The following is a 27,381-nucleotide window of genomic DNA, read 5'->3' as shown; positions in this document are numbered from 1 at the left end:
CTGTTAATACATAGTTACAACTTCTAGTACTTTTCCAGCTCCCTTTTTCACAGTTAGAAAACTCCTATTGATGCATTCCTGAAATTCTGTTTAGTTTTGCCTGTTAGTTTAGCAAGGACACTTTATTTTGTACCATGTATCATAGACAAAATAAAATGTAGAGTTAGAAAATCCAGGGGTGGGTGGCAAGGGGGGACAGGACTCCAATGGGGCTGAACCCAGGGCAGAAATTATCTAACCCAACTGCTCTTCTAATTGGACGATATTTGCTAGGTATACTAATCAACTAACCTTATAAAAATTGTGGAACTACTGTATCACATGTACATATCTCCATGTTGTGCACTTCAAAGGCTTTCAATTAAAGATTTGCTTTTATGTTATCATTTTAACACTGTTTGGAAAAGTTTTGTGTTGAATTCCACATGACAGAAGGAACCCACAAGGATCACTGAAGTCCAGTTCCTGGCCCTGCACAGCACCCTCCCCAAGAGTCACACCATGGGCCAAAGAGCACTGTCCAAATACTTCTTGAACTCTGTCAGGCTTGATGCTGTGACCACTTCCCTGGGTAGCCTGTTCCAGTGCCCAACCATGCCCTGGGTGAAAAGCCTTATCCTAGTAATTCTTTAATTTCATTTAAGTTAAAGCAACATCTCTTCAAGCAATACACTCCCTTTGCAACTGCCCAACTACAACACAAGCATCTCCTCACCCCCTGACTACAGCTTCAATGAAAGGTATGTGATTTCACATAACATCTATCCCTTCCCAAATTCAACCTCAGTATCTGAAAATCACAATCTAGATTTTCAAATCTGCAGTCATTTTATAATCTACTTTCTGCAAACTCTTTGTATTATAGCAGTCAGATGCAGGTTTGCATACAGCTTGCTAGCATTTATCCAAATAAAACAAAAAGCTACAAATTGACAGCTCGTCTGTACAAGTATGTATTCTGAAGCAAAAGCAACCCTTCAGGAATGCATCTGGAACATTTTGGGCTGCTTTTTCCTCTTTTCTTTTTGTCACTGTTGCTAAAAGCAACTTTTTTTTTTTTGCTAAAGAAAGAAAACCTTTCCTCACACTTCCCATGTTTTAATTTATTATTTGGGAACAGGAATTGAACACTGAAAAAGGAATTTTTTTTATGTTTGTGTGTACACAAACATAAACATACTTGTATCACAGCACTCTTGAATAATGCTTGCTGTGTAAGACACTCAAGACTGCCTTTTCACTCAGATCCTCAGCCAGAGGATGCAGTATCCTGCAATATCCCTGAGAGCTCCAGGCCTTCCTGCTGCCCTACATCATTACCCATCCTCCCAATCGAGCTCTTCCTGTGCATGCAGTGCTCTGTGACCAGGATGTATCTCCTCTTAGAGATAAATTGTCCATGGAACTCCTTTTACATATGATACCAAGTTTAACATAAAGAATTTAAAATTACCAAAAAATGAAGCCCGGTGCAGTTCTCTCTGTTCTTTAATGGCATTGGCTACATGACTGAAACATTTTTGTCTTCACGTGGTCTCAGCATTTACATCCTATTTGATTCAGTCTCTTTGTGAGCCTGAAACACACACCTGTATTCCAAAAGAACGGTGGGCCAAGTGAATCAAGTGGAACCCATTCCCTAGACCTGCCAAATGGACAATATTAACTGGATTACTTCCTGAAGCAACACTCACACCAGTGTGCTTGCGAAGGCATGAGAACCTGAAGAAAGGCTTCCCAAGCAAGTGCCAGATTATAAACAGAGAGGTCAGATTTGTCCTCCCTAAAACCCAAAGTTCAACAGCTCCGCCAGGCTGGGCACCATGGCAGGAACAGCTGAGTCAGCGGGCAAACACCTGGATTTTACAGCTGCACCTATTCTGTATGCACTGTGCCATCTTACCCTCTCCGGGAGCCTGCTGATTCCCTGGACACACATTAACAAACGTCCCTGACTCACCCTAAAAAGATACGCATCAGAAAACCCGACTGTCACCAAATCAGCAGAGAAACCTCTTTTCTGCCAAAGGCAAAACATCAGCAATAACGCCCAGGTAAGAGGATGCGAGCAGCGTGGCTGCTCCTGAAGCACTGTCTGAGTGCAGTGGCATGGCTCTGACAGGGGAGCGCCGGCAGGGAAGGGGCAATGGAAGGGGCAATCTCACTTTATGGACATATGGGCACCACTGAGACTCAAAGCGTTCCCACGTACAAGGCCATCACTGTCAAACGCTTCTGTGTCCAAAAGTCATAACGTTTACCAGAACCCATATAAACTCTTACATTAAAAATAAAATTAAAAAAAAGAAATCACTCGAAAGAAAAATTACAACCCAAAAAATTCCCTTAAAACGGTTCAGACAAGCAAAGCGAAGCACGAGGCTGCCAGCGGGCAGGCCCGGCCTTCCCCTCCCGCCGCTCACCGTGTCCCTGCCCGCCGCGCCTCCGCGCAGCGGCTGCTGCTGCTGCTGCTTCGCATCGAAGGCGGTGCCCACGGGGCACCAGCTGGTGCTGACTGCCCGGCCGCCCTGCCCCGCCGCCCGGCCCCGCAGCGCCCGGCCCAGCGCCGCGGGCAGCGCCCGCCGGCAGCCGCCCAGCATGGCGGAGCGGGCCCGCCACAGCTGCGGCCTCCGCTCGGCCGCGACCTCCGCGCGTCCCTGCTGAGGGGAGGAGCGGCAGCAGGAGGCGGAGAGAGGCGGAGAGAGGCGGAGAGAAGCTGAGAGAGGCGGAGCTCAGGCTTCTCACCGCCCCTCAGCCCTCTGGGCGCCTCTGGCCCTGGCTCTTGGCGTTCCCCCAGCCTGCGCCGCTCCCCGACACACCAGCGCCCGACCCGGCCGCACCGGGGAGTCTGGCGGCAGATATCTGCCCTACACGTTCTCCAGATAAACCTTAAGGCCCTTTTAAAACGGTTTTTCGGTCTAGATGTTCCTGTGATACAAACTTGGCGGCGTGTGGCTTACGGGAGAAAAAAATTGCCGTCTTGCTGAAAAATTCACATAACCCTTTTCTCGGCCTGAGTGCCCTTGTGTCTCCGTCGCTGTCATTTGAGAAGTGCAGCTGTTCCTCCTGAATTAACAGTGCCCTTTCCGTCTGGATCTGTGCTCCACCCTCGGGGTTCAACCACTGCGGGGACAAGCCCACATTCCTCTGGCACCCTGAGGTGCTGAGGGAAAGCCAGGCCTTGTGCTCACAGCACCGCATTTGCACTGAATTTCGTGATGCTCACCCATCTCCATTGGCATCCCTACTTTATTCTCTTCTAAGAGAAGGGAATGAGACTTTCCAACTTTTTTTTTTTTTTAAATATTTTTGAGTTTTAGAAGAAAAGGGGGACGGGGGGAAGAAAAAAAATTCGAGGAAAAAAATGACAGAATTAATGTTTTACGGCATGGAAATTTCTCTTGATCAGTTCTCTGGCATGGCTGCTTCCATGTTGATTAAATATTATCTTTAATCTGGGAGAATTTGTTTTGCACCAGCTAATGCTGAAGTATTGCAGCTTTGTGCTGTATTTTTGCACTGGCCTTGAAGATCTGCCCCCATCAGAGAATCCACATGACACTTTGTCCTATCGCTCAATTTTGCTCAATTTCAGACCTGTGACTACACAGAGAGCAAAGAACTATATTTAAAAGGTGTAAATGAAACAATGAAACTTGCTTACATCACACAGCAAGCAGCTTCTGGAGATGTATCAAATTACATTTATTTCAAGTTTAAAAATTATTTTAAAGTGGTTGGATGCAAACTAACCAAGTTTCAAGCTCTTCTATACGTGCCATATTGGAAGATACAAACCAGCTTGGAAGCAAATGTTGCTTCTTGTTTATACAAGATGTCCCACACAACATAATTCTGGAACTTTTGTCTTTTATTTCATCCCACTTTGCTTTAAAATTCGTTTGTCAGAACTAGGGCACACACCCCTGTGACAGTAAGTCACCAAACCACTAATGTGTTAAGCCCAGCACTGTAGATTCTGAAGGCTTGTCCTCTCTTGTGCAGAAGCTTTTTCCTGAAGCCAACCATTTTCTGTTGAATCCAGTAGAAATTGTCCGGCAGATTAACAGCTTTCTTAGGAGGGGCTGAAGGGCATGGGCATGCAGCATTCAGGGATAACGTGGGATTATGGGGTGGGCGGCAGCAGTGGCTCCAGTGGGTCAGCGGTGCTGAACAGGATGAACCCAGAGAAGGTGGTGTCGTCATCGCCGTCTGCAAACAGCCCATTGAAAGCCTCTCCTTGGTGGGCCTGCAGCCACACCTCGTCTCCTCCCTGCAGCTCAAGGATGGTGGCTCCCGAGGCCTGGTCCTCTCCACTCTGGTACCTGTCCACCGTGTGCAGCATCTTGATGCCGTTCTTAACGAGAGCTACTCGCACGTTCCTTGAGTAGACAGTGATGTGGTAGGTGAAATAGTAAACACCGGGGTGTCTGCAGGTGAACTTGCCAGTAGCTGAGTTGAAGTCATTCAGACTGTTGTACAGCACCTTGTCAAACTTGATCGGGCGATTTGGAGGGGGAAACTTGGTGTTGGCTGTAAGGCCAACACTGAAAGCACTCCTTGGCAGGACTCCTGGGGCACCTACATTCCCCTTGTCTCCTCTGTCTCCTTTCAAGCCTCTTTCCCCCTGAATTCCTGGATTACCCTGTGGCCCTATACCTCCAATATTACCTTTAGGACCTGGATTACCAATCGGGCCAATCGGCCCTGGGAAACCAACTCTTCCAGGATGGCCAATTTCACCTTTTGTCCCTTTTGGACCTATGGGTCCAATGTCTCCTTTTAACCCCTTGTGTCCTTGCAGTCCCAGCTCTCCCTTCTGACCTTTGTAACCCACTGATCCTATAAATCCTTTTGGTCCCAGTTTCCCAGGTGGTCCTCTTTCTCCTTTATCTCCTTTGTTCCCCTTCTCTTCAACTGTCCCATTGGTTCCTAAAGGGGAAAAAAAGCCAAACAACCAAGTAATAACAAAAACAAAACAACTCCACAACTTTTTTGTGATTCTCCATTGGAAGGCACAAACTGAGTTTCATCATGAGGAGATACATGTGCAGGTGTGCATCTCCACTGCATACTATGCTGACTGTACACACAGTTTCTCATACACTTAAGTGCAGGATAAGCAAATGTCTAAAGAGCCTGTTATTTTGTTAGAAAACAGGTGCTTTGGCTGGCAGCAGCAAGAATAAGCTCAAAGAAAGGAAGTTGTCTATGGGCCCGTGATAGCACTGACAGCTCACATCATCTCATACAAAAGCAGCATCTCTCCACACTTTTCTACAGCCTTTGATGTACAAAATGAGGGACAGTGTTCACAAAACAGAGGAAGAGGAAGGGGTTGTTTTTTTACAGAATCCTTGCCACATGTTTCTACATATAATTTCTATGTATAATTCCTACTTTTGTTGGGTTACATAGATTGCTACTGCAGCAAACTAAAGGCTTCTTGTCCTGGTTACTTGGCATCCTATGCTTCATTTACCCTTCACCCACCATTGATCTGATGATCAAAGCCTTCAAAACTGCTCTGGTTGTTGCACAGGGTTTTGAAGGTGAAGATCTCATGATATGAAAGGTGCTTTAGCAGTTTATGGACAAAAGACCATCAGAACATATGCTCAATCCATAAGGAAAAGAAGCTGATCAATTCTGCTCAATGGCCTTTGGCTTCTCATGTTAGGAATAATGCTGTTTGTACAGTTTGTTGTTCTCAATTTTGAAATTAATTTAAAATACATGAGGTTGTATGATGAGTTCACAAACACAAGGGCAGCAGTTTATAGACAAGTATTAAACTGAAACATTTCTCTGACCTCGTTCACCTTTCTCCCCATTGACACCATCTTTTCCTGGACTGCCAGGAACTCCTGGTTCACCTAGTACAGAAATAAAAACAGATTTTCATTAAACATATTATGAGAAAATTTTGGAAGAGTCCTTCTTTAATATTTCCTCTTCAAGCCTGGACAAACAGTGGCATCACTTATCATACCCTTATTGCTGACTTCTAGTGTCTGCCATTGCTGACACTTTTATCTTATGGAGAGATTGATAAAGAGCAGAGAAACTCTGCTTGAGGACAGTGCTTTTTGGATGCAGAAGGAATCCTTGGCATAACGAGGTAAATTATTGAGACATGTACAGTTGTTATAACCTGGCAAGGATTACCAGCTTGCCAGGAGGCAAGAGGAGGCGGCTTCTCTTGTTGCCTCCATTCATGGAAATTCAGCAAGAAGCATTGCTGGGGCATGAAGCCTAGCAGTGAAACAAGGATATGGTTTAGTGGTGGGCCTGGCAGTGCTGGGTTAATGGTTGGACTAGATTGTCTTAGAGGTCTTTTCCAGCTGTAATGATTCCATGATTCTATGAATGGTGAACTCCCGCGTCAAAAAGACACATGTGCAGGAGTTTGACCGATGGTAATGGATTATTACAGTGGAATAATAATGTCTATAAAGCTGAGGAAGGCATTCACACTCTTGATACCTGTACCTAGCATGACATGTATTTTCCACTGCTCTACAGAGAGCAATTACAGAATTATTATTTTTGTAGTACAGAGGTACTACAGAAGACCAAGAGGTCCATGATCAAATAACTGGATACATCCTGAGAGCAGCAACAGAAGTAAAACAGAGTCAGCAGTTTGGTGGTAATCATACTTCCAGAGTAACTCCCCAGCCATATGGACATCTCTTTATCATTTTCCTGCACAGTGGGTGCATCCCAGCATCTGCTGAAATTTCATTGACTTGGTAAGAAAGAAAATGAATTCTCATGTATTAAACCAAAAGAGTATAAAGTATACTACGTAGTATAAAGAATGGTGCATTCACCCCACTTTGTACAAACAAGGAATAGTCAGTATAGTCATAAGAGATGAATTTAGGAAAAAAGTTGGGTATGAGAATCCAACAGTATCATGATAACCCACTGGAGTGCAGGAAGGGGCTTTAGAAAATAAATTAAAATAAGAAAGCTCTAGGTTTACTATTTTTCATACCTTTTTGGAACTCTGCACACAGAAAAAGAGGGCAGTTAAATGTATGTGCCTATTCAGATGATAATGGAAATCTTTGTTTCTTTCTATATTTTAAAAGGTGATGAAGTGTTACATGTCCACACACCTGCAGATTTATCACCTTGTGCAACCCAGACCTTGATACTCCAGCATGGATAGAGGGGCCATCATTAACCTAAGGCTTAAGGTATTATGGGGGTGATTAGATTTAGGATGCTGAGATTATCTCTGGCTTTGATATCTCATACAAATCTCTATTATAGCCTGCTGGAGCAGACATAAATCCTACATTGTTGTTCAATAGTCTCTATTTCAGAACTTACTCTAGTGACTCTTGAGTTATAACAAGTAGGCACACTCAGCATCAAGTCCTACAAATGTAGAATTTAGATGAAAAATCTTCTTACCACTGAGTATTTCCTACTATACCAAAGAAGGTATCACTTTTTGCTTTTTTTTGTTTAGTGGGCTTGAAGCTCTTTGCAGAAATATAGTTTCTATCTTAGAGGAGTAGGAGTAAGTTTGCAGGCTTTAAATTTTTCAAACAGACTTGAAAATACTTCCATGATGGAATGTAAAGCCTTTTTTTCTTTTGTTTTTATCCCATGAACCTGACATCTCCATAGTATTTGCTGTCTTGCTTTCATTATTAAGCCTTTCTTTATATTTCCTTCTTCAAACAGGTAAATGATAAATGTCTGTAATGTTTTCTGAAGGCTAGGCAGAATAATCCCATTCATGCAGAGTAACTACAGACAAATTTGGGAGTGAATGGCCTTGCATTTGCTATATTAAATCATTCATTTTGAACATAGTACCTGTATCTCCCTTGTCTCCTTTTGACCCATCACGTCCATCACGACCAGGTATGCCATTGTACCCAGGATTGCCAGGGATGCCAGGAAACCCTTGGGTGCAGACGTCCTGGTTTTGTGTTTCTGCTGTGCTGACTACAATAGCCAGCAGTACAATCCAGCTTTTCATTCTTTAGATAGGTTATAGGATTTTGGCTGAAATGTTTAAGAAGAAAAAGTACATCTGACTATGTGTGCCTTAGAAAGGAATGCAGGGTGGTGGAGGAAGGAAAATAAGGAAATGGATTTTCATCATTTTTTTTGTCTATTCTTTTGTTTTATTTATAAATCTCTATATAGCATTAATTACAGTCCTGGAGACTACTGAATGCTATTTTAAATACTTATTTAATGGAGATATTAGTTATAGCATCATTCTACATTTAAAATATTAGCTTTACACAATTCTCCATCCACATTTCTCCCTGCACCTATGTGTGACTGCACAGGTACCTTTCATCTTACAGGAGATGGTGCCATGGGAGGTGAGCTAAGGCAATTCAACCCCCTCATTCAGCACAAAGCAATCACTTTTTAATTTATTATTTTTTTTGTTACTATTCACTTGAATTAGTCCCCTACTGGGTTAATAAGCTGAATAACCTCAGAGGAGGGGTTAGAGCTGGAGCAGTGTGAGATGAGGGCAAAGGTGTGAGGGATCAAGTAAGAGCTTTTTGGCAAAAACAAGTCTTTAGCTGGGTGCTCCCAATTCGTGCAACTTTGCTACTAAAAGTCCAGCTTATATTTATCTTTTCAAGAGAGTCCCTCCTATATACTTTCTTTTAATATAGGCCCCTTGAAATACATTAAGACTTAATCCTGGACACAGATGGTTTAATTGAGTGTAAGAGCAATTGTTGGGATTAGACTCAGGAATAAAAAGCACATAGCAACAAAATTAATACCTGTTTTATTTGGAATAAAAATTCATAAATGTCTAATGCACAGAAGCTTCAGCTACATAGATTAAATACTTAAACAGGTAAAAGTGATTGAGTATGAGTAAATTTTATACAAATTTGCTTTGGAATTTGGTTCTTTTATTAATGCAGAGTAAGATCGCTATTTCTTTTGCAATATTAACTAGCCTTAACTAAAAAATTATGTCTTCTCATTAATCTCTTCACCACAATTTCTCACTCTCATGGAACAATGCACACAAGTACCATGTAGAGAGACACCAGTATGTCCTCAATAAGAATAACTACATCCTTAACCTAATTTATAGAGTAAGACTTTAGCTTTGGGACACGTTCCTTAATCTTTTTATTCTGTTCAGAAAAGTTCCCCATTTTGGAACCATTATTAGAAATTATTTATGGTGTCTTTGCCAATGGATTTACTCAGAGAGGTTTGATCACCATCCAGAAAAATCCCACATTGCTGCTGCTGGTTGGCAGTAAAGAAAGGTGAAAATAGATAAAACATTTTCTCCTTCTGAGATATATAGATATTTGCTACCTTAGTCAAAGGACCCCAAAAAAGTGCAAAAGGAAGAAGTGCTCTGTATGACGCTGTTAGGATATGAGATCCCATGGAGAAGTCTGACAGTCCTTGTCCACTTACAGAGAGCCCCATTCCCAGTTGTCTAGAGAAGCTTTTTTTGCCTAAAGAACAGACAGTGTGGTCCCCACACATGCACTCCACAACCTGACATCAATATCATCACATATATTGGACCTTTGTTCTTACCTCGTTCACTTGGTACTTGCAGTGTTCTTGGGCATCTTTAAACTGACTGTAAAAGCTTCATGTAAAGGAATGCACACACTGATATGTGCCTTGAGGACAAGCACTTGTTTGGTCACTAAATTCTCAAAGGTCAGTGATTTAATTTTGAGAGCTGTTCAATAATTAAAGCAGGTTTAAAGTGGAAACTTTCTATTTATTCCAATATTAAGCTGAAGTGCTCCATACTTTGCCTATTACCACTGTTACATGAAAGAAAAATGTTAAAATGGATTAATAAGGCTTTAATTTCCCTGTTCCTTTGTAAATACATCACACAAATGTGATAGCTGGGTTGATTTATGCAATGGAAGGCATGTCACACTATTATTATGCTGCTAAAATATGTAATGAAGTTAATTTCTGAATCAAGTAATTTACAATGGATTTAGGAAAAAAAAAACTATGGAAATTAAAACTAAAAATGCTGAGAATGTAGCATTACAATTATTAGGAGATTATGGAAAAGAGGTAACAGGGTTGAATTAAAGTAAATAAATAGAATTACAAAGTTTATCATGTTTCATTAGCAGGCTCCCTATCTAGTTGTTCAAGCAACAGTCAAAGCTATTGGGCTGCAAAGTTAAATATTATTTGTGAATCATATGAAAAAGCCATAATTCAATTAATGACTATGTCTTCTTGAAGCTACTGAAACTGCTGCTAAGGACTAGTGGAAGTCAACTGAGCTTATCATCAACTCCCTGAACGCTGATCAACAGTGAAGGATAAAACCAAAAGTAACAGGAGTTAATGTGTTAGAGGAAATGGCCTTAATTCACCCTTGTTGGTTCAAGTGACTGCAAACAGTGACGGAGGGTGTCACCACACGGCAAAGAAGCGACACGTCTGCTCTGCACATACCAAAGAACGTGCCCTCAGCACCGCAGAGAAACGAGGTTTTCTGTAAGATCTTCACCACCACCCTGTGGCCACAGCGAAATATTGCAAGAATTGAGTTGCCCTGCCTTGAACCTGGGACATCGTGTCCACCGCGCTCTGAGGAAAAGGAAGGACCATGTGCAGCAATTCGCTGCTCTACTCGACTGAACTTCTATAGCCAAATTAAGCTCGCCGCTATGCTAACTGAGAAGAAGAAACGACAGCCACAATGAATAATTCTTTCCTCTTTACCCATTAAGCAGCATCTGAAATTTTCTAAGTCTGCTTAGCCTCAGCCTCCTTTCTCATTTAAAAGTTTGAGTCATTAAAAACCAGCCCATCCTGCCAGTTAGATAACATCATTCATTACTTACCTATATCTTGATGGACTCTGCAGTTAGTCTGCTTTGATGCATTTTAACAGACAACCAAGAAAACTGCTGTAGAAACAGCCTTAAAGACCAAAGTTTCATTGAGCTGCTTTTCAGTGCCTTGTCTCATCACAGAATAATGATTTGAAAATAATTACATGGGAGCAAGAGTTCATCATTTGCTCTTAAAAAACATTTCATCCGGAAGGTGGGAGATGCAGGGGTTTTTAGATTGATTCCTGTGCTAATTACCTTTGTTAGGAGATTGAATATGACAGCAGTGACTATGATGGTTAATTAGCTACACCCGACCTTATTAACAGAGCAGTTTATAGACACTTTTTCAGTAATTCAGTATTTCTAAATCTAGGTGTGCTTACAGGAAGGGGCCATGGTGCACCTGGGGCTCCTCCTTTCCCCTTAAGCAGTTTCAGCTTTCCTGAAAAAAAATCCCTGGGAGAAACAGTTGATAAATCCTACACCACCTTCTGTTTGGAGAGAAAGACAGCCCTTGAAGTGTAGTGGTACTCCTTCCTTTGCCCTCTCAGCTCTGCTCTCCTGAACCTTACTGACACGATTCCAGTGATGTAGATAGACACCTTCCAACCTCTGCTTGTCCACAGGGTGGTTTGACTGCCATTGCATGTGTCCCACTCTGAATGCTTAAAACATTGAAATAACTCAGATAAATCTTGTCCAGGTGTCAATCACACACACACCCCCCCCAATGCAGGCTGTTGATGCAATGTAGGCTGAAATGATGCAATGTAAACAGAGGGAGGGAGAGATGGATGCGGGTCACCTGTCTGGTGCAACCTGCTGCAGCTGCCAGCAGAGACATCTGGGGATGCCACACGGAGTCTACAAAGGAGATGTAGGTGGAAACACATGTACACACACACACACAAACAAACAAACACACACACACACACACACACACACACACACACACACACGTCTGTTTTTTAAAATCAGAGCCTAAATACCTAATAGTGGCAGTACGTGAGTTCTCAGCCCAGGCACTGGACAAATTCTGATTGCAGTGAACTAAACAGAGACTTAAGATTAATAAAAAAAGTATTGCACTGACAGTTTATATGGTTTTATCAAATTCTCACAAGATAGTTAGAGTAACTAGATTTTGTAAAGCATTTATTTGTGTAAGGAGTATTTGTGTGCTTTCCTTACAAGCTACATGGCATGCTGTTTTTCACTGCTGAGTTTTTAATTTCTCCTTTGATTCTGGAACATTCTGAAAAGGCCTGAGTCCTTGTCTCTGTTACCAAGCACAGATCATTATGCAGCCTTTGGAAAAAACCTAAACAAACAACAACAACACATCTAAGACAAGCAGTGCTAATTCTGTGCAAAGTAAAAGCTCCATCTGATAGATCAGCTCTCAAGGAACTTAAAAGCTGATAGTACGAACAATCTACAGGATTTAGCCTGACTGCCCAAGCATGAAATAAAATGCACAAATGAGCTCACCTTGGCCAGATGAACTACAGGCTCCTTAGAAAGCCTATTGATTGCTACATCCTACTCCAGTGTTTGCTTGGGGTATTGTTTTTATGTTATCCAATCTACCTCACTAAGTGCTCAAACTGCCTTTCACTTTAATGTTGGAGCACTCAGCACACATCCCACCTCAGCAGCAACTGCCTTGGGAGGCTGCTTGAGAAACTCTCATCTTTGAGATGAACCAAGAAATAGAAAAGCCTGGATGTTGGAAAGAGAGGTAAAGAATTAGCCAATCAACTACTGTGCAAGCATTTGAACTCGCCAAAACATTTCTAATAAAAAGATTTCAGCAAAGCATGTTACTTGTAAAGCTGGTGTGTCTCAGCAAAACGCAATTTTTGACACAGCCTGGAGCAGGAAGGACACAGGCACACCTTTCAAATGTGTCCCTCTGCCTGTCAGAATACTGATACAAAAAATTTCCCTGAATCAGAGAAGTCAAATCCTGAGCTGTGTTGCCTCTTGCTCTATCAAGCAGGCAGGAAAGCCTGTTCACACATATGTGCAGAACAAGCCTTTTGGATGATCATCTTTAAATGGTTTTGCACTTGTTCCAATGAAAATGGAATTTAATCCTCCTTACCTGCACTGCAGAATACTTAAATCACCATCCTGTGTTAGCAGGAGCTTTATTAGCACAGAAGCAGCACCTGCAGGTATTCCAAGGGGCACTGGGTGAATCCTCTGCCAGGACAAGGTAAAACTCAGTAATCACAGGCTGGGACACCAGCAAGTATGGGCTTTGCCTAAACAATGAAGACTTAATACCAGAACCAGGCTTAGGAGTTGTTTAAATGAACTTGTGCTGGGAAGTACTGAAGCTGTTACTGGGAAACCAAAAGATGATGGTGAGACTTTTTTCTTTAAAATGCTACGAGAAACATGACACTTGATACATTTTTGCATCATGAAGGAAATTTTGTAGACAATAAAGAAAACCACAAGAATTTTAAAACTGCGCAATAAAGTTTTATAAGACATAGATGAGGAACTTCCACTTTGTATATTATTTAATTCAAACATGTACAATAAAAGAAAAATAATATGAATGTAAGTTTGTAATTATTTCCAGAAAATAAATTCATTTGACAAACAATGTTCAAAGAGTAAATAAACCTTGCAATGCAGTTACTCCAGAACAAATGCACATCAAGCTACTGCAGTCCTGTATGTTGTACTTCAGCTGTCAACAGCCAATTCCTCTGCTCTGCAGCCAGGACACTTCATTTACAACATGTAACAGCGCACACACGGGGTAAGATGCACAAAGCAATGTACGGAAGGTTCAATGTTACAAAACACTTACCAAAATAAAATATATATGCAAGTTATCCCTAGTATTTACAACAAAGGGTTTTAAATTAGAGATCGTTCAGAAGGCATCTCCTACATACAAATGCCACACATATAGGAAAAAAAAAAGCAGAAAGGCAGTCAAGAGAAAGGTACTGTGTTAGTTATGGCTAAAGACCTTTGGCTCCAAAATTGTAATATAATTATTTCCAAAAGACAACTAAAATGTGGAACATTTGAGAAGTCTGTCTTTGAACTCAGTTCTTACACTGACCACTAAAATTCAACGTGAAATTTAGCATGGCAAGAGCCACTTGTAAAACAATCTTATTATTTTATACATCAAATGCTCTGAGTTGGATGCAATTATGGTTTGGCATTTTCCTAACTCAGTGGGAACACATTTGAGGACAATTATATTTTACTGCATCTCATGCAAAAAGTCTGAGGTTATCTGCTCAGCAGGCCATCAGGAAGGCTCTGGCTGGGCTTTGTCAAAATGAGGCACAAATGTTCTTAGCAGTTGCCCTAGAATTTTTTATAGTAACTTAAAGCATGCAAGTGGAAAAGAACAGATGTTGCCATCACAGCTTTCTGATGATATATATATTTATATATATATGTAAGTTTTATTACCAGAAGGAGAATCAGGACAAAAGTTGCCAGAATTCAAACTTGTACATTTTAGTTGCAACTCCTTCCCACAGACTCTGAAGTGTGGGAAGTCCACAGTAAATATTTGTCTTAATTGTTGAATAATATAATTATGTGTTTTCATTTCAATATAATTTGTTTAAAAGACTATGGCATAGTATAAATTTGGCCCGTCTTACTATATTCAATTTTAAATCTGTTGCAAGGTCATAATGCGAAGGAAGACAAAGGGAACATTACAAAACAACCACGTCTATATGAAGGGTAGTATATGTAAAACTGTCCTGAGTAATCTGCACCATGAAAGATTTTCTTTTTAGCTCTTTGAAATTCACTTCTTGAGAAAAAAACATATGCAAACATTTCTGTTTGTTTTTAGGGCTAAGGCACCAGCACAAGTACATGGGAAGAGCCTTCATGGGCACTGACATGTCAGAAGAAAGATCCCCAAACCTTTTTTTTGCAGCACTCTACAGAACCAAGCGCTGGAAGGAAGTAGATTTCAGCAAAGACACATGCAAGCGTGGATCTCATAATGTCTTCAGGTCCAGCTGGCAAAGTTTCTGGGTGAGCACTGCAATCCAACTTCAGCCTTCTTTCGCACTTAGAACAAGTCTTTCAAAATGTGATTATGAAAAACATCATCTTCACTCTCACCATACGTGCATCTCGTTGGTTTGCAGGCCTGAACGTGGCAAGTACCCACAAAAATGGGTATGTAAGAAATGGAAAAGGCTTACTCATTTGAGGGGAAGGGCATGCATCCATGCCTGCATTTGAAAGTCTGCTCCTATGTTTAAACTGAGCATTTAGAATTATCTATTTTAAAAAATCTGAGCAGCAATGGCTGGCTTAAACATCAAGAGAAATATACAAGCAGCTTCTTTCACTGACTTCCACATGCATTTTCTTTCAGCTGGATCATTACAAATGCCAGCGTGCACTTCCAGTTCTTAACTAGTTTAGGTCATCTCCCATTGCTATGGGAAAGCACAAGCAATGAAGTTCATTCACTATGCAGGGCACAATTTGGCTGAGCATACCAGACTTAGCCTTATTGCTGAGCTATATACACAAGGCATTTGAAATGTACAGTTGTCAAAAGATGTCATTTAAAATCAAAACCACGAACCTGGGCTTTGCGGAAGTGGCTACAAACTTGTGAAATCACAAAACCTGGTTACTAGTGGGCTTCACAACACTGATGATAAATAAAAATATGGAGGTAACAATAGTTGTAAGAAGAAATACATCTTTAAAATAAGGCTTTTTTACATTGTTGTTAAAATGCCTAGCGTTTAGCCCCTTGTTTGTTTTTCATATATTACAGACTCGTGACAAAGCTGACTGTGCCCATTGTCAAAGAATACCCTTGGATCTATGCTAATCATCAGGTAATGCCCCTAATCAGCAGCATAGGATAAAGTATTGTAAAGACATTCATAGCAAATCAGTTCTGAAACATACTGAGTCTTTATTTCCTTCCATATTCCCAGCAGTCTTGTCATCCTTGATGAGACCAAGCAGGCAGAAATTATGAGTGCTACAAACATCAGGATCCTCTTTCTACCTGGTGGCTTTTTAGAAGTTATTCTCCCAGATCAGCTTCATGCCATAGACGAACTGAAGCAATGCAAATCATGGATTGCTTATGCTGGCCAGAGCTGTCCTTAATCAAGTCATGTTCTTCCCCTTCCAATGGGGACTGACGACACCGAGACAAAAATCCATCTCTGGTCCACACAATTTCTTTGTCCCTTCCAGTAAGGATTTATCTTTCTTTTTGAAGTTATTGGTCAAAACCCATTGTCAATTAACTGTGTACAAGAAGCATGGATCCAGACCACTTCGATACATTTACATTACTATTTATTCATTTTCTAAGTCCAGCTATATGAATAAAAAGCATGAGACCTATGTAACATAGCCAGCAGTCACCATGTACTGTCTCAACTCTGATTTTGTACATTCACATTATCTCCGTGAGAAAATAAAAATGTATTTTTTACACAGAGAAATAAGCATATTGGAAATACAAAGAAGAGTCTCCCAGGTGAAGAAATGTGTGAAAAAGCGATATAAAAGCTCTACACTGAAGAGCGTACATGCATGCAATATATTGCTCTGACTGAAATGAATCAATCTGAGATACCCTGGGCTGCTCTTGTTTCCACTTGTGTGCAATAAATGCACACATATCTTTACAGTCCATTTCACACTCTGTTCGTGTTTCTATAGGACAGAATGAAATTTCCCTGTTCCAATCTGGAATATGGTAAGGCCTTGCGGGATGTTCTCCTGCCATTTGGCAATGTAATGAAAAAAGACAGGAAGGATTAGGGTTCACTAAATTCTGCAATAGCTGGCTAATCACATGGGATACCTCCACCAGATTTTAATGGGTGTTCTGTGCTCAGTGCTCCAGGAGGAAGGAGAAAATTCTCCTAAGGCTCCTTGCTGATACATCCCTAAGGAAAAATTCCTCCCTATCCAAAATTTGGCCATCAATATAAGGTTAAGAAAAATGAAATGTTACAATGACCTGCATGATTCCATCACTACTTCAACATAACTAAGAAACAGAGATCAAATACTGCTGTCTCTGAGTAACAGCAAGTCGTCTTTGTCAGAAGAGAGACTGCTCTTCATCAGCAATGCTGACACTTGGCAACATGGACTTCAGAGCAGCCTCAACAAACTTCTTTCTTACCAATACAAAGGCTGCATTCCTGGCTCAAGGGAACCCAAGGTTCTACCTCCGAAACGGGAGATTTGCTGAGCTCAAGTAAGCTTAACTGTGTCTCCAAGGTCCTCCTCTGGAGTGAGTTTCCCTCTGTGTTGATGTCCTTTCAAGTCCTTGGCCTCTCACTTTTTAAAGGGAGTGAGTTTGTTGAAGGTATGCCAGAAGAGGGATGGCTTCCGCTTGGGTTCTGCCAGGGCAAAGACTTGCTGCTGTGGGACGCTGGTAGGCACGGTGATGTGTCGCTGGTGAAGGGGATGCAGGGTTTGGTGTGGAGGAGGCACTGGACACCCATTATAGCTCACACCTGCAGAAGAACAGTTGGAGAAAGTGCCTGAGTCAGCCAGGGAAATTTAAGCACAGAGCCAGGGGACATGATGAATTTTGCCGTGATCTTGAACACAGAACTACAAAGGGTCACCCTTCTGATGTTTGACTTTTTAATTGCTGCATTGATTTGGCTTAAGAAGACAAAAATACCAGTAAAAATAATATTACAGAAATATCAAAAACAAGCAGCAGTTTCACACAAGTGGACTATATCGTTTGCACAAGTAAATCTTGGTATTTCAAAGAAATTACTTCAAACAGCAGATACTAGTACTTCAGTCCACTCTCAGAGTAAGGCTGGGTAAAATACTGCTACCAACAAGAATGCTATTTCTTCCCTCTGAAATATGTTTTTCTGGGTTAATGTTCTTAAGACTTTGAGCTTTGTGCATTCTGAACAGAATCTCCTAATCACAAACTTTAGCCACTCCCCTGAAAATCCAGACAGGTTCTAGGGGTATCGATTGATTAATAAAGAGTAAATGCTTTAAGAATATTAATCCCAGGGAACAGAAGACAGCCTAACATCAACTCCTTCACTCCCAAACTCAGACTTAAATCTTGTTCTACTTTCTTCTCAGCACACTAGAGATTTACCTGAGTTTGACTTTAAGATGGAAGAGGACAAAATCTGTTGTGATTTGTTTCTGTTGGGATTATTTTCTGAGAGAGGAAATGAATAAAAAAGCCATTTCCTGATAAACAAGCTTCTGGTCCATCCTTCTTTCTACAGGGATGCCAGAAGAAGCCATTTTGACTGTTACTGTAAATAATATAACAATGTAGCTTGCAAAAAGAATTTTAGGACATTTTAAAGGCGGCTCAGAATTAGTAAAGAAGAACAAGTTCTTTGAGTAAAAGCAAAGGAAGGAATCATAACACTCATTTCTAATTTAACCTATGCATCCAACTCCTCACAACCTTACAGCTTGCCTTACCTCGAGTTTCTTCTCTAATATACAGAATACTGACTTGTCTGAAGAAGCTCAGCGAGCTGGTTTAGCAGACAGTTAACAGAGATAGGGAAATTTAATATTAAAATACCAGTTAATGGCAATTATTTGGCTGCATGTAAACCACAAAAAATGTTTTTAAGAGACTCAGTCACAGCCAGACTGTGCTTTCGTAATGAAAGGATTGATGGAACACAGTAAGAAGGTAACACAGTTCTGAGCACCCACCTTTAATTTTTCCTTGCCTTGACTTACGGGCATTCTGCATTGCTTGTTTCTTCTGGTTTTCTGAGATTTCCATACCTATGGCAAAGTGTAAATTAAGGCACTGGTACAAAATTATTGTATCTAATAATTGATTACATTAAATGAAATAAGTAAACTGTATCTTAAACAATTTTTAGTAAATCTTAGCAGCAATACACCTGAAGTTTTTAGAAGTATGTTTTATATTGTCATATGAACTTAAAGAGGGTTTTCCACTGGGATAATGACAGATAAGTCCAGATAACAAGAGATTTCAAAAAACATTTCTGAAATCTACAAATCATCACGTAATAGATCACAAATGCAGAATCCTTTTTGTTTTCACTCTCTCTGAGCTAACCTGGGTAACAAATTTGAGTCACTGCTATTACACTAGTACAAATTTGGGTGTCTTTCCCTTCACTCAGAGGAGAGTATCACAAAATCTGGCAGATGCTGAAGCAGGCTGTGGTGTGGTTTTTGCTGCATTGTTCTGGGGCTGGATCCCTCACTCAGGTTTCTCATGCACTGTTCACACACTCGTGTAACTTACATGAAGCGCGTGGGTAACCCTACGCTATTTACTGTCGTGTGACAGGTGTATGGCTGAGCTGTGGTGAGTACAGAGATGACAGACATCTGCTAGAAGGTGGCACCAGAGACTGGTGCTGTCTGGAGCCCAGGTAGAGGCATTCCAGTTTCCTCTCCCTATGCACAACACAGTTGAGACACATGGAAATGTCACATTTGCACAAGGTGACAACAGGGTGTGCATGCTGTTTCATTTCATGCTGAGCATGAGGCTGCACTCATTTCACACATATGAACAGATAGAGCACAGAAGTTGTGGTTCAATGCCAGAATTAAGTGCCTGCTTCAGTTCCATTTTGCATCTTCCCTTGCTTCTCTATATTTTTAAAACTGCCTTTGTTTTTTATCCTGAACTTATGAAAAAATTATTACAAATCAGCCTATTAAAACATCCATAATTTCTGGGTAGCAGTTTATTTTATTCTGCAGGCATTGTTTTTGATTTTTTTCTCTTATAGAAACAAGGAAACAGATTTTAAAAAATGAAAGCAATTTCATCAAGAGAGATCAGACCACTTTCTTAGGGTTACCATTAGTGGTTTGGAGAAGGATTTTCAGGCTTTGGCCTTTTCTCTCATATATTCACAAAAGCTAAGAAAAGCTAGATATGGTTTGAGAGACAATGACTCACACCAAAGTGTCTTTGAAAATAGAAGTAAAATGCCATTTGCAGTCCTGAATTGAAAGAGTATTATTTGTTCTCTGAGTGGTCAGATTAGAGGCTTTGTGTATAGTCCAGCAAGATAGCTTACAAAATCAACAAGATAAATTTAAACCTGAGGTTGAGAATAGTGGCATTTTTCCATTGGTTTTGGCAAAAGGAAATGTTCAATTATGCCAAATAAAGAAGAAATTTTAGAAAATAAACAGTCTTCTGGTTAATGGAGAAAGCATCCAAGCCACTGTGACTCACAAGACCAGATGGACATTAGCTATTACAACTCAACTGCTTTTCCTCTGGTTCATCATACCCGTCTCAAAACAGGTTCATCAGAACAGTGAGTTGCAACACTTGAAAAGCAACTTTACAGAAGGCTGGATGTTACATGGGCAGAAAAGACTGCATATGCTTACGTGCCATTATCAAACATACAGTTTTTCTTTTAACTGGGTTTGGTTTTTGGTTTTTTTCACTATATTTTGTTGTGCCTGAAGAGCATCAAGCACAATGGACCCTCCTTGTGCAATTCTTGCACTCAGCAACCATGGGAGTTTGTGATCCAGCCCCAAAATAAAGGTTAGTGCTATTATAACAAATCTCACTGCCAGTGCCACCACTGTTGAATGGTTACTCTTCTGAATATCATATATTGATTTTTCATGAGGTTCCAGCAGAATAAATAGTTTAGGGTTGTAGCTGCTACACCTTGCTACACAGTTTCCTCATGCTTGGGGATTTCTGCAGCAGTGTCACTTAGGAGAAATTGAAACACCAAGACAGACCTGTGGATGCCCAGGGCAGAGCCTCAGTAGCTGCGTGACTGACAGCATGTCACTTGCTCAACATACTCTCCCAGTGCTCCACAAAGTAACCACCCAGCGGTGGTGCAGAACTCAAGAATGCTTCTTAGAAAGGATGGAAATGGAAGTGCTCCTTTGTTCACTTTTTATCTTCTTTATCCCAGTCTTGCTCACAAAAGTGCAGGACCTGTGTTTTACTCAGTAGCACCCTTCCATGTCACTGTATTATGGTTCTCATTGTATACTGGAGTGGAGTCGTTCTATAACCTTGTTGTAAGAGGAACTGTGTGGACAATTACGATCAGATCCTCAGCATTGCTCTATTAGCCTCTGATCACCCTCCCCCTTTTGCAATATCCACTATTTTAGAATTCTGTTTGGGTGAATTAGGGAAGGCAGCTACCTCCTATTCCCATGAGCACAAGGTGACAGGGCAAACTTCACACAGAGCAAGGCATGAAAGCCATCAGCATTGTGCCCACCAGCACTGACTGTAATGCCACACTGTGACATTCAGCACTGGAGAAGAGTCAGGTTTGCAAAGTCTGAGGGAAGTTTAGCTGTGGTTCCTTCATTGTTTACTCTAGATTCAAGATGCCTGGGATTAATTGGAACAGTTGGTGGAATGTGGAAGGGTTAAAACTTATTTCATAACTAGAATTAATTGGCAAACTTTCAAGTATTTTCTTCTGCTTATGTACTATCTAAAATACATATGGAAAAGGCCTTATTTTCATCATACTTAAAACAGTATCAAACAAGAGAAAGCCACTAAGATCAAAAGGGTTATATTTGTACTGTAAGGGCTATTCCTGTCTTCCTATTATTGTGACTAGGTGTTTTAAAAGAACATGGAATACAAGATTTGGCATCTTGTTTAAGTTTTAATAATTTCTGAACTGTATCATCCACTTCACTGCACTTCCAGTGTTAACCTGATGTCAGTGCAAAGCCTTAACCTCAAGAGTGTTACTGAAAAGCAGTTCTCATACAGCCAACATACACGGACAGATGCAGTAACATAAATACTAAAAATAATCTTATTTAATTAGTGTTTCTGCTTTCTTTGTGTATGTTTTGCCAATGAAATTTTGCTGGAGCTTTTGTCACTGATCTTAAAGGAAACATGAAACAATGCAAAACCAAAAAAAGCAACTCTAACTATACATTGACAAAGAAGACACACTTGTCCTTAGAGTGTCCCACAGGCTGCAGGTATGGACCAGTATAACTGGTCCTAGGATTTACTACCTTTTTTTGCTCCCCACTCAAGGTTTGGCTTCATTTCTCTGTGCACTGCCCAGTGCTGCTATTGCTGGGTCTGTAGTTAATGACACCATACAACTGCATGGGCCTCTTGGACACAGAAGGTTCCACTGTATGACATAGACAGTATAAATCTACAATTATTGCTGCTTGGCTTTCTAAAACAGTGTCTTTTATGAACAGATATTTCTGACCAGTCATCCATACAAAAGTGCTAGGATTTTAGATGGATTTTTATTACTGATTGGTCTTTGTGAATTGCATCTTGTCATATCTCATCTCATCTCTCATTTTGCTCCATAATGCACCAGAATCATATGAGTGATGCTACCTGCCCTGGACCTTTGGCCCACAGTGACAGGGCAAACACACCTGAATAAGCTTCACTTACACAGCTAAACATCATGTCAGGTAAGAAAGGGACACCAGCTCAAGAAGACAGAGTGCACATCTGTACAAAACAAAGAACTACAAAAGCAAGTTTGTTTTAGCCACTGTTTAGAAAGCATTCCACTCACCCATTTCCTTGTCTTCTCGAACTCTTCTCCTTTCACTTTCACATGCCTCCATCCATCTCTTTTTATCCTCCTGTTTTTTTGCACAGAACAAATGAATCTCTTCTGTTGTTCTGTTTATTATCTTAAAAGCATTCTTGACATTGATGTTAAAGTCTTTGTCTCTACCATCTTCAGTGTCCACAACTTCCGTCTCATCCATGTCAATACGATCCTTGTAATACAAGATGTCCCTTCTCAGCAAGTCCTTCTTACAGAAGACAAGCTGATGGTCAAAAAGGAAGAAAGTCCTCTGCTGGCTTTTGCCTTGTTTTGATATTTTGGTCAGTTCTCCTGAGTGGATCAGTTCTGAGCTTCTGGCTAGCACATCTGGTCCCTAGGAAGATAGATATATAGAAATACAGCTATGTCTAGTAAGCAAATCATATTTTAAGATCTCACTCTGTGTCTAACCAGTCTCACTATATAATCAAGTCTTAAGTTCACCCACTTTTTTTGTATTTTTATTATTATATTTGAAGATGTCACACAATGTAAATAATATCACAGAAGTAAATTCAATCAATGTGGTTCTGCTCTACTTTATTTCTGCATAAACAGAGGGAAACATTTAAGTCAGTGAAACAGGTTCCCATTCTGATGGAACTAATAAAATTCCAAATGAGATTTAAAAAGCATTTTTAGAAGTTCCATTTTGACATCTCATCTCAAAGGCAAGTGTCCATGTTAATACATGCTGCTCTTTCTGGACTATAAACAAGGTTAATCAGTAACAGAAACATTGCAAATGAAGCAACTGGACTTTTAACTGAGCAATGACCACTTGAAAAGTAGACACCATAAACAACCACCTACACAGAAAGACCTATCCTGCAAGGGACACCAAGTATTGTATACAGTACCTTTGCCCAGGAAAAGCACAGGCTGACACTCACCTCCCAGTCTACGATAGAGACTTGCCAACGTGCAATCTTGTCTATGCTTTCTAGTCTCCGTTTTCGCTCGTTGATCAGGCATGCCACATTCTTCATGGCCTCATATGCAGCTTTTATGTTGCTATAATCACTGGGAAATGCAGGCACATTTCAAGGATCACTTATACAAAGGACATGATGCAACCACAGTCCCTGCAGTATTAGCCCACATTATCCACTTATCCTTCTACTCAGGTACTTAAAAAAGAGGAACCTGATTCCTGCTATTCCAAACTCCACACAGTAGCCTGTACAGTTCAGTGTTCTGTACTGCTGGGCTTGTCTAGAAGAAAATTATTAGACTGGTGAAAGGAGGCAAAGGAGACAGAACTGCAACACTCTAGTCTCTACTGAAAACAATGGTAGAACACCCACTGGCCTTAGCAATAGCTGCATTTCACTGAAGGACTGTGTTTTTAAGCAAGATTTTAGTGGGATTGTTTTGGGAAGGGTATTCCTTTAATCACATTTAACAACTGCATTTTCTCCTTCTTGCTCCAAATGGCTGGGTCAATGAACATAAATGGGGAATGCTAGGTGGACATGAAAAAAACCCAAAAGCAACCCCCCACAGGATGAGAGAGGAACACAAGAACACCAGAGAGAGGAATTAATGGAGACAATATGAAGAAAGAATCCCATTTCCATGGGACAAATGTGTGAGAGCCATGATGGCAAACTGCCTCTTCCTGCTTCAGGACTAATGCAATCAACTAAGACCAATCCTCTAGCCAATCCTCCTGCCCTTCTTCCAATGCTCTTCTCTCCTTCTTTCCTGAGCTCCCAACATGCCTACAGATCTCCCCAAGCTTGCAGGCAGTCTTTTTTTCCTCCTCTGAATAGCATTTATCATTCCTTCACCTTCATCAAATGAAGTCTCTCAGAATACAGAAGGGAAGAGACATATTTCTTGCCAAAGGAGTCCCAGCAGAGCAGCTGTTTTTCCTCTTTTATCAGAATGCCTCTTGCAGAAAAGGGAGCCAGAGCCAACAGCATGAACCAGAAATAAATCCTTCCAAGGGGTTAGCCTTGCTGTCCTTTTTATCTGCTTCTGTCTCAGTTCCAATTTTCATTGGCTGCTGCTGATGGATGTGCTTCCCTTCTGAATGTGTGCATTCTCTCCTCTCTTTATTTATATCTGTGGAAACTCTATTCTGCCACACTGAATTACAGAAAGTGAGATTAACAATAACAGTATCCTACTAATGTCAGGGAGATGTCCCACAGGGTGACCACATGATATCCATACTGCTACACTTGCCCTTCTTATCTGTTCCTTTTTTCTCTGTTAGTATTTATTCCACACTTGCTACACAACTTGTTGCCTTCAGAGCGGGTTTTGCATATTGGAATTTCAGTTTTTTTACAAAAGCAAAATGCTACCAAAACCCCCAGCTGGCTGGAGCTTTCCCAAGGCTCCATGTGGGCATAGGCCTGCATGTTTGTGAGCATCTCTGCACAGTAGGCACCCCTCTGTGCTTGAAGGCACCTCTGGATGCTGTGCCACACAAGAGGAAAACAGGTACTAGGGTGGAAGGTAGCAAGACCTCACTGTCACTTTATCTGCAGGTTTAATAGCTCACAGAATAACCTTTCTAAAATTAGTAGCAGTGAAGGAGAAACTTGTTAGTCATTGTTACTGCAGCACTTCCCAGGTAGTCACTGAATTGAACTGAATAGACGCATTTCACATCTAATCGTCAGTGCTTTACACACCTCGTATTTTGCCCCTGGCAAAAATCCTGTGGTCACCAAGGGGAGTTTTCTCAAGGTTAAACTACTGACTCTGGCCAAGGAAGCATTGCTTCAGGCTGCATTTGGACTTTGAGCACAGGGGTCACAATGGAATATTTTTCTTGCAATTATACAAGGTAAAAAGACAAACACCTATAGATAAAATCTTAATTTAGTCAAAGATTTAATCAGGGCAGGGGGTATACCAGGAAGGCTAATAATCTGCAATTCAATTTTTATTTATGCCAACTGAAAATCTAATATCTGTACTTTACTGCCAATTAAGGTAATGTTTATTACTACTAAGTTTCTAAAACAAATTAACTCCAAACTTGCTCAAGTTGTGTTTTTTTCCTAAGGTACTCTTTACTTTTTCTTACATCCACAACTTTTATGACTCCTCCCCTCTTCTTCTTTGGATTTCCTTCTTGATTTCTTTTGACACATTGGCCTTTTTTTCACTCTGAATTACATATCCCTCCCTGCATCCTATTTAAACACTGTCTTCTTTTCCTTCTCCCTCTTTGACTTACTCCTCCTCATTGTGTCTTGCATCCTCTCAGTTCCCTGTGCTGCATTTTCAGAAAATGTTTCTGTGATAGACTGTGATGGTTCCAAGATGCCCTGTTTAGTGTGGTCCATGGCAGTTTTGTTCCTCATCTCAAAAGCTTCACTGTTGTGTCACCCAGAAAATTTGAGTAATGAGGTGTTACTACTGTTATAGAATTTGTTATTTTAATTCTCTCACCTGTGCTCCTGAGTGGTGTATTTGAGCAATTCTGCAAGCTGCAGAGGATATTTGCAGATTTTCTGAACAGGAGTGAGCAGAAAACCATCAATGGCAATGTCAATCATCTGCTGAAGCAAGCGACAGGCCTCAAAGAAGTGGCGGTATTTTCCCTGCTTCATCAGTTTGGAGAGTTCAATGCAGGCACTGGGATGATTGTTACAATACTCTGAATAAATAGCAAAGCCTTCTTGCTATTAAAAAAAAAAAAGTTACAACTTTATTAAAGTATTTGTCTATAAAGGAGAAAAGCTACATTTTTAATATCAATTATATATAATTAGATTAAGTAATCCATTTCCACATTGTTTCCAGGCTGATCAGCCTTGCAAATATGCATTAATCTACTTTGTAGCTGTCAAAACTATGTACCCTTCTTTGTCAGAACACAGAAGTTAAGGTCTCTCCTTGAATAAGGATAATCAAACCCATTTGAATAAGTATTTTTCTTTGGGGAAGACAGCTGTAGTCTCTATTAGTGAGTCTCTATCGAGAACCCACAGCCTATCTCCCCACTACCTACCTTCCTTAATGTCTTTATGAAGTTTTTGCATGCTGAAAATGAGATCACTGCAAATAAGCCAGCACTCACGTGTGATCATTAAAGTTTTGACAAGGAACCTTAAAACTGTTTACAAAATTACGTGATTGCTAAAGATGAGGAGAAATCTAAAACAAATATTTAATTAACTGCAAGTTAATTTACATTCTAAAATGCTGCCACTTTAGTATTTAAGAAGCACTTGTTAATAAAATCCCCCCCAATATGGTAAATTGTCTTTTGATTATCATATTTTGTTAATTTCATACATAAAATCAACTTTTTCAACCTACATGTTGAAGAAAACATGACCCTATTTCACTTAGATGAGGTTCTTCTTTGTTGTACTGTTTCTCAAGATCCTTCAGAAACTTCCTTTGGAACTTGTAAATATCTTCAATATTTCCAAAAATGGTGCTTAACTGAGCTGTGGTGAACATTCCTGTATGTTTGCGACACTGCCGAATGTAACCCTGGAATGAAATAAAAAACACTCCTTAGTCTGAGGATGTGAGACAGGTCCTACCCTGAACAAAATCATTTGAGCTGGCAAGACCTCTGTGGTCTCCAGGCACAGGAGTGGTTTCCCAGCCCTCCACACATAGAAGCAGAAGTTCAGATTTGCATCTGAGATGTTCACATGTGGATTCTTGGGGTACCCCAAGTGAACATCCCACAGAACCAGGGAACCTCCCAAGTGTAGAGCCCACTGGCACCTCCCTGTTACTAATACACTGCAGGGACTGAACCTCCAGGAATAGCTGTTGTTCTCACAGTCTCACAGCAGCTACGGCACCAGGGCTCAGGAGTGCAAAGGTTAACTGATGTGATGGGGGATATCTGCCAGGCTCCTCAATTTGGCTGCTGTCAGGCAGGCCTCCCAAAACACCTTTGGGAGCAGACAGCTGAAACAGCCTTG

The 27,381-nt window shown here is 40.7% G+C and overlaps 3 protein-coding genes across 8 annotated transcripts in view; all 3 read right to left on the bottom strand.

Annotated features, from left to right (window-relative positions):
- Positions 1-2,615, bottom strand: part of MIPEP (mitochondrial intermediate peptidase) — a 66,945-nt gene extending 64,330 nt beyond the window's left edge. Inside the window, exon 1 of one of the 2 annotated variants that reach the window (XM_015622252.3) lies at positions 2,424-2,615. In XM_015622252.3, the coding sequence (XP_015477738.1) occupies positions 2,424-2,600 (177 nt within the window). In that variant the 5' untranslated portion in view covers positions 2,601-2,615. Of the gene's footprint in view, positions 1-1,453; positions 1,514-2,423 lie in introns of those variants that run through there. The other variant, XM_015622263.1, reaches the window with a different exon arrangement.
- A 519-nt stretch (positions 2,616-3,134) lies between these two features.
- On the bottom strand, positions 3,135-13,223 carry LOC107202045 (complement C1q and tumor necrosis factor-related protein 9A-like). The gene is made up of 4 exons (XM_015622282.3): positions 9,568-13,223; positions 7,840-8,031; positions 5,814-5,876; positions 3,135-4,932 (listed from the first exon to the last, which is right to left on the bottom strand). The coding sequence occupies exons 2-4, from the start codon at positions 8,003-8,005 to the stop codon at positions 4,127-4,129; spliced, it is 1,035 nt and encodes a 344-aa protein (XP_015477768.1). The 5' UTR covers positions 8,006-8,031; positions 9,568-13,223; the 3' UTR covers positions 3,135-4,126.
- Positions 13,224-16,176: 2,953 nt separating this feature from the next.
- SPATA13 (spermatogenesis associated 13) overlaps positions 16,177-27,381 on the bottom strand; it is a 68,640-nt gene continuing 57,435 nt past the window's right edge. For all 5 annotated transcript variants that reach the window (XM_015622215.3, XM_015622207.3, XM_015622222.2 and 2 more), the window contains 6 exons: positions 26,756-26,935; positions 25,883-26,115; positions 23,362-23,491; positions 22,430-22,802; positions 18,576-18,650; positions 16,177-17,371 (listed from right to left, as the gene is read on the bottom strand). In XM_015622215.3, coding sequence (XP_015477701.1) covers positions 17,190-17,371; positions 18,576-18,650; positions 22,430-22,802; positions 23,362-23,491; positions 25,883-26,115; positions 26,756-26,935 — 1,173 coding nt within the window. In that variant the 3' untranslated portion in view covers positions 16,177-17,189. The remainder of the gene's footprint in view (positions 17,372-18,575; positions 18,651-22,429; positions 22,803-23,361; positions 23,492-25,882; positions 26,116-26,755; positions 26,936-27,381) is intronic.

This window comes from Parus major, chromosome 1 (genome assembly GCF_001522545.3).
Source record: "Parus major isolate Abel chromosome 1, Parus_major1.1, whole genome shotgun sequence".
In the NCBI taxonomy this organism is placed as follows: Eukaryota; Metazoa; Chordata; class Aves; order Passeriformes; family Paridae; genus Parus; species Parus major.
The sequence above is the reverse complement of the archived record's forward strand: the minus strand, read 5'-3'. Positions and strand labels throughout refer to the sequence as shown.